The sequence below is a fragment of the Teleopsis dalmanni genome, chromosome 1 (assembly GCF_002237135.1).
Source record: "Teleopsis dalmanni isolate 2A chromosome 1, ASM223713v2, whole genome shotgun sequence".
Lineage (NCBI taxonomy): Eukaryota > Metazoa > Arthropoda > Insecta > Diptera > Diopsidae > Teleopsis > Teleopsis dalmanni.
Window position 1 is genome coordinate 32821197 of NC_051846.1, and position 12388 is coordinate 32833584.

Genomic DNA, 12388 nt, shown 5'->3' on the forward strand with positions numbered 1-12388 from the left:
TTCCATTCAGTTTTGTTTACTTTATAGATTTTTCAATAGTAGATACATGTTTAACTCATTTATATTAAATTTATTTAAGCTTCTTTCTTAACCAATAAGTACTTAATTAAATGAATTAAATTTAAATAGTGTTCTTTATTTGTACTTATTTTTATTTAGAAATTAATAAAGTAAATTACAATAAAATAAATTACAATTACCTAATGAAATATCATTTTTATATACAAAAGCGTTTTACACATAACTTAATTTATACATTAAATAAATAAATAAAGCTTGACTCTTCTTGCGCTCCCTCTTCCCCTCATCTACTTAATAACTTCGATGATTTGCCGGATATTTTGTCGGTAAATGTAATATCGGACCTGAATTACTGAGTTCATCATGTTCTACTTCATTTTCCACTGCTATTGGTTCATAAGCAGAATAAGGATCGCTTCGTCTTTCCCAGCCCTGATTCGTTTGGGTGCCATATGATGAATAAGCTTGTACTTGTGGTTGTGCTTGTGCTCCATGTATGTGTAAGTGAATTTCTTTGCTTGGATGTTGTACTTCTTGTTCTGGTGTTGTCCAACTCTTACTTACATGTTGATTCCAACCATTGGTGCCATAATTCCATGGCTGTTGTGCAACATATGATGTAGTATGTGGTACCCAATCAGCTTTCAGTGTCAAAAATTTACCAAGAACAATAGCAGCATTCATGAATATTAAAACCTTAAGCAGGAAGATGGTCTTCATTGATAACATAACTAAGAATGCAACCATTGCCGTTAGTATACCAAATTTAAAAATGATCGGTATCAGAGCCATTTGTAAACGACGAATTTTACCAAATGTACGTCCTTCTGAAAATACGATTATAGCAATAAAAAAATTAATAAGATAAAATAAAAGAAAAGTTAATATTTATAATAAAAGTTAGTAATGTTCGTATGTTATGTGCAACTAAGTCTTTATTTATCTGGGAACCATGCTCCGCGCTTTCGAAATCTATTTTACAACATCGACATATATCAATGTTGGAAAATTCCCGCTTATTTAACGGACACCTTAATAGTGTCTGGATCACTTTAATAGTGATCTATAATATAGACAGATAAGATCCCTAATATCCCTCATGAGATCCCTCATAAGACTGCATTATTATACCAGTGGGTCAAAAAATCTTGCCGTTTTCAGAACACTTCATCTTAGTGGGGTTCTTTGGAAGTCTATTGTAAAACGCAGTGTTTTGCGTTTATATTTCTATCAAAAGGAAGAAAGTTTACACGTCTTCGGAAATAAACGCCACGGGAACTTTAATCCGTGACCGACTTCAAGTGACGGATGAGCTAATGAGCACAATAATTTTAAGTATTTAGCCACTTACACTTAAATATTGTTCATTCCCTATTCTTGACAATCGAAATAAAAGAAAATAAATTAAAAAAACCACAAAGATTTCAATCGTCTTAGCTTTTGTAGTAGCGTTGATTTGGAGTTAGTTCTTACGGCTACCGTAAAAAGTAGCGCTTTGCATTTGTATGTGAAGAATATAACTTCTTCTACAAGAAGAACGACTTTTAAGAAATTTTGTTTATAATTTATATTTTAGCTTTTTAGATAAGACATAACTTATACACTTAGATAGAAAAGAAAACAACGAGTTACCAAGAAGCATTCTCAAGCTGTGAGTTATATAGCTTCTCATAGCCCCGTTATATTAGCACAAACAAGACGATGCAGTGAATTTACTTAGTAGTCTTAATTTTAATTACGTTATATATTAAAATTATAGTTTTTTAATATCGATTATGTGAGTCTAATGAATTTATTAATAATATTTCTAAATTATTTTACTTTTTCTTTTTATTGTTTTCTTTTCCAATAATTTTTATTATTTAATGCAATTGATCTGCTTTCAGTGCCATGCCATAAACATAAACTAAAAATTGTATAAAAGAAATTGTATCTATTAACTTGAAGATAGATTTAAAATGTTTTCAATTTACTAATCAGAGCTGAACAATATTTTTCTCATAAAAATAATTTTCAATTACGAAAAAGTAAAATTAAAATAAATTTTTGATATTTTTTTAAACAATCTGCACGTAAACAATAAGAGATCCAATATCCGTGATACTAAACACCACTCTTTCGTCTGATATATAAAATTCAATCTTTTTTATAATTATTATTAAAAATATCTTTTTTCTGGTGTTTAAATGCGTTTAGCAAAAAAGAACCGAAAGTGAAACTGCGAATGAAGTGAGTAAAAACAAAACAGTTTTGTGTGTCTAAAAACCAATGCCAGTTGGAAGTCAGTATTTCAGAGTATTTAGCACCTCACATGGTTCGAGCATTTTTCCATTTGATTTTGCAGACTGAATGTGTATCATTGAAAACGAAAGTAAGATAAGATAGAGCTGCGAAAAAATAAAATTAAATTATATAAAGTAAAATAAAGTAAAATAGATATGATAAATCTAAGAGGAATTTAAAGAAATTTTTAGCAACTTTTTAGGTGAAATACTTCAATGTAAATTTGAACAAAGCCTTCAACTTGAAATTGAAATTCAATTACACTTTTTCATGTTTATGTGTCAAATTTAGTTAAGTAGGTTTTCACATTTAACATTTTTAAAATATTTGTAAAGTCAGTGTTACAACTAAACAAAAGGTTAATTGTTTATAAACACACAATACCTAAAATTTCTAAATTTCTGCTTTTTTGAAAAATATAATAGTTTGTAATTAAGGTTCATTAAGTGTGTAATACTGTAACGTATGCATTATTAATCAAATAAAGTATCTATAACTCATTTCCTAACTTACATAATATTATTACTAATGCAACCAAATGCAGTGCAATTGCATAATGCAGAAAGTAAATGAACAATATCTATGCCCTCCGATTTTCTACGCCTACAAATGGAAACTAACAAAAAAGTAACAACAATATTACACTAAGTGCAATATAACAATTGCCTACAAACAATAACAAAAATATGACAACACAGAAAACTCATAAAAAGAAAGGTGCCATTAGTAATGAAAAATGCAGGTTACTGCATAGAAATACCTAATTGTCGCCTTAATCTCAATTACACTTCTTACACGATCATTAACAATGAACTTCAACTATGCATGTAGTTGAAATTCACTGCATGTTTGTTATTTTTGTAACATACCACTTGCCGCTGTTGTGCTGCTGTCATCGCCAAAGAGGCTTTCACTGATATCGTCTCTCAGCCAATTCCAGATGCCACGCACCATACCCCAGACACTCAATGAAGTTGAGTCACTTACTGGCTGCACAGCAGTTTTCTCACCAGATGTTGTTGCAACAGCTTCACTTTCATCGCCATCTTCATCATCGTCATCAGCCTCAGCTTCAGCTTCAGCTTCGTCATCATCTTCATCTACTTCCTCAGATGAAGTAGTAGCTGCATTAGCTATTGTTGCAACTGTTGTTTCATTTTTTGTGGTATTTAAATTAGTCTCAGCTGCTTTGATTGCTGTTGTTTGTTTTGTTAATTTGGCGGCAAGCAACGTATCTGTGTTGCAACAAAAAATCAAAGCAATCAACAAAAGCGCGGCACAATATTGTTTTGTTAGAATCTGTAAAATTGTGAATAAAATAAATAAATATTAAAAATAATTAAGAAATTTTATTTTAAATATTTATTACAAATCAATTTTAAGATAAATAAATTCACTTCATTCCACTTAGTCCAATAAAATATGAATCTATTGCAGTTGAAATGCAACTGGTAGCTTCAAACAGCGCTACTAGTCATCGATTTATTCACGATATTCAAAAGACTTAAGCAACAAACTTACTCACATATTTCTGTGTAATTAAGCAGAAAATATTAAGTGTGCATTTCACATATATATATATATATATATACATTTATTATGTTTATGCTTTAAAAAAATAATGTTTATGGTTTTTTTAGCATTTGATTTATTATATAAATAGTTAATGTTTTCAATAAAATAGTTATAAATGCAATAAAAAGTCATAATAATAGCGCATCTAAAATAATTATCACTTTTATCCATTTAACTCATGTCTTTTTATATGATGTTATAACAGCGCGTACTATGTTGTAATAAGTATTTTTAATATATATAATAATTAGTCAATTTTAATACTTTTAAGTTATTTAATTTTATTTTTATGTTTTTAACGTTTAACCTATTTTAACATTTGTTAACCACCTTTTGTGTATGTGATATTCATACCACAACCTTTGCCAACGTTAAAAACAAGTTTAATTGCTTAATTTGTTAAAAACTTTAAAAAATTTAAATAAAAAGTATATTCATGTGTTTTACAGTTAGTTATTAATATTAGTTTACTTATTAATCTTATTTTATTTAATTTGTTAGACGATTTCAAATGAATGAATGAGTACTTTTATGTTACCGGAAAAAATATTTGCAGCAGACAATTTAAATGATCTACAAGATACTGTTTATTTGATGCATTTGCAGATAACTAATCTTGTAAATATTTATATAAGACATACTTAAGATTATCGTTACTTCACTTTCAAAATATATCTTGTGATCCTAACATGTGATCTTGTCGTTACTTTCAAAATATAACATGTAATCCTAAAACACAAAAATCTAAAGAGAGGTCTTTAACAGTAGTGAATTGCAGCAAAAAAAAAATTATATTATTTTTAAATGTCTCGAGTATTGTCAAATACCCATCATCAGTGGTGTTTTGAAATTATTTCTTATAATTAATTATTCATAAATTATTTTTCGATACTGCAAGCACAAAGGGTTGATCTCGTATCCTGCCAAATTAAAAGCTTAAAAAAATTATTTAGTAATTAAATAAAAGAAATAATTCTAAAAAGCCACTGATGATGGATATTTAGCAATACTTGAAAAAGCTAAATGGTCAACAGAAAATTTAATTCATTAAAAATAATATAATTTTGTTGTTGCAATTCACTACTGTTTGAAACGTCTCTATTAAATACAATAGTTTCTGTTATGTATAATAGTGACTGTCGTCATAAAGGTATTATATTGTAAATTTTAATTTGCATAAATAATTATGCGATAATCCGTGAAACCCAAAGGAACGTAACACTAGTAATGATGACGATATAAATATGGATGGACTAGCAACAGTAAAAGTCGAACTGCGTGACAAATCAAAATTCGAATAAATAATTTTATATAAAAGACACAAAAGATTGTTAAGTATCTTGAATTCGGATAATACCCAAAAATTTCTTACTAAACGCAAGCATTAAAATATCTAAGATACCGAAGATCTTGAGTAAATGAATGGTAAATATTGTCGGAATGTTAGTCAGTAACTCCTGACGAATGTGACATAAAAGCTATAACTCAAAGGGTATAAAGTGCTGGCATATTCACTGAACGCAGATGGTCAAAAAATACACTCAGTGTTGAACAAAGAAGAGCACTTCTGAGAATTGCGTTAGCGAGCCGTACATACTTAAGCGTGTCAGCATTGGTAATTGCAGGAACATTACGAATCAACCTTTTTACAATAGATAGAAGAAAACTATATGGATCAAAATTTACTGAAAACTATATCCACGAAGCGATGAAACAAATAATGGCAAACCAAAATATTCACATGGAAGGAAAGATGGTCTCTTAAAGTACTAGAGATGGGCACCCAAGTTTACAGTAAGTTTAAGACAATTGCTTTAATAAGAAAAAAAGTCTTTGTTTCACATAAATAGAATGACAGTTGATTTTATTTCTGTTGATATAATAGCTTTAGAATATTTTAGTTAACATTAAGATAGGAATTATAACTTCAACTTTAGCATAAATTATAAAAAAGTATTTCAATGAAATTCTAATTCCAAGACATAATATAAGTAAAGTTGGCAAAATTTTACGCTTAACAGTAATATTAAGAACTCAATTGCGTAATCTACAGTTTTTTTAAGAAACGAGTTCCTTTGATAAACCAACTAAACTAACTTAACGTATTATGACCTGATTTAAGCAAGTTTACATTATTGAAAAAAACTTTAACTCCATAGAAACTTGTTTCAAAATATTCTTTTAGTTATAGGTGACGTTGGTCATAAGTTATGGTACTTAATAAGTTATGCCATTGACTTGGCGTTAACATAAAATGTTAACTTGAAATACATTTTAGATATAAATGTTATGATAATGTCTCCACAGAACTACATTTGATGCAATCAAGTCACATTTATTTCTCCATTTTTATTATCACATAAGTTTCATCACATGACTATTGTAGAATTGTTTTTATTTAATAGTATAGACTCATATATAACACAAAAGAAAAATATAAAATATATATATTAAATACTAATATAAATATATATTTTTAAGTACATCCAACTGTGATCGGATAAATAAATTAATGGGCATTTATTGTTTTTTCTTAGTAATAGATCATTTTAAAAATAAAAACAAAACATTTAATTGTATTTGTGAGGAATCCCATAATGTAACTTTTTGCCAAAAGAAACTACTACCAATAGTCATCGTTATCTGCTGGATATTTACGATGACGACTTGATAGCGAAATCAAATTAGTTTGAGTGCTTTGAAATCTTATGATTTTGACATCAAAGCAAAGATCAAGCTGGGAAGCCAAAAAAATGTGAGACAAAGAATCGAAAGTATTAGTGAAGTGAGATGTATATCGAATTCACATAAAAAGCTTCCAAAATCAATACGCGTATCACAAACAGCACACACATACACACATCAAGTGTAAATAATCATTAAGATCTAAAATCTAAGAGTAAAAAAATTGAATGTCATACAAGTTGATGCCGAAAGACACCAATAGGCGATTTTGCATGTCGGAAATGTTATTTGAACACTATAGAAATAATCAAATTGCTGTAAAGTAAATCTATGACAACAAATCTACAACAAATATTATTATCTTGATTTTTAAGAATGAATTATTCTATATATGATAAGCTGCTAAAATCTGATAGTACTATAATAAAAGAGATATACAAATTGCAACTATTTAATTTCATGAAAGCGATAAACAATTTGGTAACGTAAGAAATAAATCATTAACTTTCAGCTGGCATTATAGATGCGTTCTTCTTCCTCTTACATTAACCACGATTAGTGCTTTTTCAACTTAATCAATTCCCTGACGTCCACTTCCTCTACGACAAGAGCAAGCCAAAAAAACCACTAAATATTTATTTACTAATCATTGCCAATATTTTAGTAAAACTCGTATAGCTTGAGATTTATTTGGGTGCCGTACTCGTCGTCGACTTGTAGAGGACCACAAGTCTTTTGAAGTAATCCTCACTCGAATACGCCCAGTGTTGTGTTATGACGCTTTGATAACGTACATAGTTTTTTTTCCTTTTGTTTTCCAGGCTGACATCGCTGTTATGGTGGTATGAAGATAAATAAAATCTTTGACAGTTTTAAAAGTTGATTGCTAGTAACTATGTTATCTCTAAAAACGGAGTTTCACATTTTTATCAGTATCCGACGTTACTTCCGGATCATACGATGTCGATTTTGTGGAAATAAATGAGGAACTGGACACATTTTTGAAATGTTGTATCATTACGGTAATATTCGTTCTATAAATGACCGCTTCCATGATAAAATTGAAAACATCACATGATAAGTAGTCAACTTGTCTAATGCCTAGCACGGTATTCGGAAAGGCTTTAGCCTACTTTGACGGAATCACGGATACTGCTCAATTTCATGCTGCTGTAGCGTATTTATTTTCCATGGATAAAGATCTCATGTATTACTATAGATTGTGGCGTAAACACGATTATAAAATTATACGATTGTATAAAATTGCTTAAAATTATAATAATTTTTTTTCCAGTGTTTGTCGCAGTGTGAATATTTGTTTAATGGTAAAGCGACCAGCTCGATAAGACCGCAATCAGTAATTTGACATTAATTTCAGCTTTTTATACAGTACAACTGATATAATCTTGAACTTGGTAGATTTTAGGCTAAACCGTTGATATATCTTTAATGAGATGTAAATCACCTCTTCAACCCATTAAAATCACCCCGATATCGATGATTAACCCCGTAACAGTAGAGTAGATTGTCAAGCCATTTTTTTCGAAATGGGACATAGGGTAAGCTAAGGTACGGTACATATCAGCATATTGTCGCCTGCCTTGAACATACCAATTATAACTATTATGGTTATGCAGGACAGCACATATAACTACTGAGATCCTTTGTAATACCGTTGAGAGTCTTATTTCACTTTCTAAACCAGCTTCTGTAAGCTATATGATATCTCTTATAAGCTTTAATATCTCAATTGTGATCAGCAGATCAAATAATCATGTATAATATAATAAAAGACGTAAATCGATTAACGGTACTACTTGTAAGATTTAGGAAAAATTTTATTACTTAACATAGGTACATACTTTCAACATAGGTAGAGCTATCTATCATTCCATGCCTTATTGTTTTCTTTTGGTTGGACAAGATGGGTATGTGGTTTTCCATCTATGATAACAGACTGTTAGCTGTAAGAGTACTGGCGTCACTAATGGGTTCATCAGTTAGTTTTAGTAGTTATACGAACGTCAAAACGATACAGCTCTTGTTTTGGTGTCTATCTATTGTAAGTGGTATGTGTCTCTTATCCTAGTTTCTTCACAGTTAGCTTTAACTTTAGCTTAGAAATTACTATAATAATTATATTGTTGATGAAGTAGAACTTTAACAGCATAATTTTCAACTGTTAGTAGCAGTAGTTATAAGATATCTACTAATGTGTTATAGTTGTTATAAGTAACTACTAAATAAAAGTTCTGTTCCAAATTTTATGACACAATTTGCAAATTTGATATTTCAATTGAATTGTTTATTTTTTTTGTCTTCAAATGTAGGTGAATTATGAAAACTTGAATTTATAAAATTGTATTGTATGTTACGCTTAACAGTAAAGCGGTGTGTAATCCGAAACAATAAGATATTTATTTTTTTTAAATATTCATAACAAAATAATAACATAAACAAAAGTAAACAAAGATGACGGACAAAAAAAGATACATGAGATGAAGTCAAGAACTATACAAAAACAGTTAGAAAAAATGTAAGAAATGAGAAATTAGCATATGAAGAAATTTTAATGTATGAAAACAGTAAATGTTTATGTTTATATGTTTACTTCATAATGATTTTATGAGCAGCAAACAATTAAAAATAATTATGAAAAAGAAAAAAACTAGTCTGACAAATAATTACGGCATTTCCGTGAAGAAAGAATGGAGCCGCAGATGCGTAGACTCATTCCATCGCTCCAGAAAAAATTCTTAAGTGAGAGTTTTACGCTTGAGGTGTGCATTTCTGAGATACTTTTTTAAGCAGAAAAAAATTTCTAAATTCTAATTATTTTCATCTTCGGCTGGTTTTGGTTAAATGATGCACGAAAATGAAAAAAATTAAAGACTTTTCACTCACCCAAAGCAACGAGCAGTGAAGTGACTTGGCAATTAAAAGTTGCATTTCAGAGAAGTTGGAGTTCACCTGAACGCACGCCAATCAGAATTTCGCTTTCTGAATTCACAAGCATTCATATCTGCGTATCTATCGGTCACCTTTTGTTTGTTTCTAACATTTCATTTTATGAAAACATAACCTATTTTTAATTTTTTGTAAACATATTTGGGTTTTTTTTTATATTTTGCTTTCTGAAACACACTTTTATGCTAGACCCGTTACAGTGACAAGAGACAAAAAGCTGCGAGTAATTAAATTAAAATTGCTTTATTAGTGGGCAAAACGCCAGAGAAATAAATAAAAAAGAATTCTGAAACCCATAGATTTGGTTTGGGGCATTGAATAGGCTTTTGAAAATTGGTGAAATTAATCACAGTTGACATAGAAAACTAACAATGTCACAAAAAGCCACCAGCTACCAGCCACCAGTTAGCTTGATGAACGGAGTGTTCGGTACATTGAAATGGAAAGCGTTGCAAATTTTTTTTATTATATATAAATTTTTTGTTGTATTATTTGAAAAATAAAATAAAATTCTCACAATTTAATTGGGTTTTCATTTATGATTTAATAATTCTCGCTTCTGGTCATAATTTCTATGGCGAAAATTAAAATTTCTATAATCACATTTCACTTTTATTGTATTTCCGCAATATTGTGTTTTGCCACAACACTTAATTTAAAAATTTGCTTGATTTATTTAAATTTCATTTCTGAATTAATTAAAAATTAAAAATTAAAAATTAAAACTATAAAACGTAACAAATTAAACTTTTGTCCCAAAGGAAATGTTGTAACTTTGCGGTTTTGGCAAAATTTGCATTTTAGTCGCAATAAAAATTATATTTCATGCTAATTTAAATTAATTTATAAGCAAATAATACGAAATTTTTCACCCAGTGAAGCTGAAGTGATTTCGTAAGTTTGTATCTTTAGTCGCTTTTGCAACTTTCTTAAATTCCGAATTCCGAGCTCCTTTAAAATTATAACTCAAAAGTTTATATTCGCAATTTGTTTTTATTTAAGTAAGCCCAGATATTTCGTTAAACATATTTTAGTGTCACTGTTTACTTAATTTTTGGGAGAAAAGATTTTTATGCCTAAATTTTTAACTTTTTTTTCACATTTTTGGTACGAAAGAAATGTGCTAATTCGCTCTGATTCACTAAAATAAACAACCCAACTAATTCGAAAGTTAGTTAAGCAGTTAACCATAATGACTTTATGTTATATTATTAAATTTATTTTAGTTACTATATGGTTATTTTGTCATTTTGAGATAATTAAAGCGACGAATCGTGTAGGAGCTTTAAACACTAAATTAGCTGTTAAATATTTAATAAGGAAATCGTTTAGCTTTATTTATAAAAAATCTAATAACAATGCAAGTAAGTAAAACAGCTTGAAGTAGTACTGAACTCAGATTTATTACTAATTTCTCTGATAGATGAAACCAAATAATAAAAGAATACATGATAAATTGGTATACAGACGGCTCCCTCAACAGTGAGCTGTAGCTGGGATATATGAACCAGGCAAAAAATACTGTGTAGCACTGGAAAGAAATGTAACCATCAACCTTATGCTGATTTCAACTTTGAACATAACTACCGGAACCGCAAAATTGCAATACTGACTGACAGACAGGTAGGCAGCTATAATGGCACTCATATTCTACCAGGTAACTGATTCATCCAAACTGATATAGGAGTGCATTAAACAAGCTAAATATATTCTCATATTCTACCACGTAACATCCAAACTGATACTGGAGTGCATTGACACGCTGAATATACTTGGCTGGAACAATCAGGTGTACTTAATATGAATTCCGAGACATGCTGGTGTCCAAGAGAATGAAATTGCAGACGAACTTGCACGAAGAGGCGCGGCTTAAATAATGATATGCACAGATCTGTCTTTCTGTGGTTTAGACAAAGAAACTCAACCCATTCTTATAAACGGTGCAAAGGAAAAAGAAAGAGAACTTTATTGGGAAAAGCTACCAAGACTATCACAAACTAAAATGTTTTTAGGAACTTACAACGTAAAACGCCTCAAAGATTGCATAGAACAATAAAAAAATAAGCGAAGAATTATTGCAGGATTATTAAACGCTCATTGTAGATTGAATAATCACCTAATGAAGTTAGGAATTCAATCCAACTCAAACTGCACATACTATAAAGAGAAAAGAGAAACTACATACCATGTCCTTGGAAAATGTCCGGTACTGATGCACAAGCGGAAGAAACATCAAGGAGGGTATTTCATGGATCATAAGGATTCAAGACTAGGAAAGGTAGGCTCTATATTGTTTTTCATTAAAGAAATCGGATTTAGAGAAACTCACTAATCCGACTAACGGGTACAATAGATCTATTAAGTCGCAGTGTACTATCCTTTTTTCACAATAATCATAATAATTATAATAATTGAAACGAAATTACTATAACATGTGATGCATCAACGTAGAGCAATCAATTACATACCAAATACTCTACACAATAACTGAAGGTGAATGAAATTTGAACTATTATAATATTTAAATCCATCTAGGAAAAATAATCAATTATATACCATATAATCCATACAATAGCAGAATGTAGATAAAATAGAAGGTAGAGCTTTTGTATTTTGATTAAATGCAAAGTCCCTATTTTCTGCTGGTTTCTTGTGTCATCAGTTTGAAAGTCATATTTTAAATATAGTTGCAGTCTAACTACAACTAAACTGAAGGAACTTGCTATTAGGATGAAGAGGAAAAACAAATAACTGAACATTTCTTACGTTAATACTATGAAAGTTTACCATACTAGGCAATTAGCCTGGTGGATATCCTAAATAAAAATATTTCAAAAATAATCACCTCTATTAACTA

At 29.6% G+C, this 12388-nt stretch overlaps 1 protein-coding gene across 1 annotated transcript; it reads right to left on the bottom strand.

Annotated features, from left to right (window-relative positions):
- Positions 1 to 312: 312 nt before the first annotated feature.
- LOC119679222 lies at positions 313 to 7582 on the bottom strand. Its single transcript, XM_038091453.1, has 3 exons — positions 7487 to 7582; positions 3174 to 3603; positions 313 to 848 (listed from the first exon to the last, which is right to left on the bottom strand). The coding sequence occupies exons 1-3, from the start codon at positions 7580 to 7582 to the stop codon at positions 313 to 315; spliced, it is 1062 nt and encodes a 353-aa protein (XP_037947381.1).
- Between the last annotated feature and the right edge of the window lie 4806 nt (positions 7583 to 12388).

Coding starts and splice junctions, on each gene's coding strand:
- LOC119679222 (XM_038091453.1), bottom strand. CDS start 7,582: ATGATACAACATTTCAAAAATGTGTCCAGTTCCTCATTTATTTCCACA. Junction 3,604..7,486: donor CGTCGGATACTGATAAAAAT/GTGAAACTCCGT, acceptor ACAATTTTACAG/ATTCTAACAAAACAATATTG. Junction 849..3,173: donor CAGCACAACAGCGGCAAGTG/GTATGTTACAAA, acceptor TCGTATTTTCAG/AAGGACGTACATTTGGTAAA.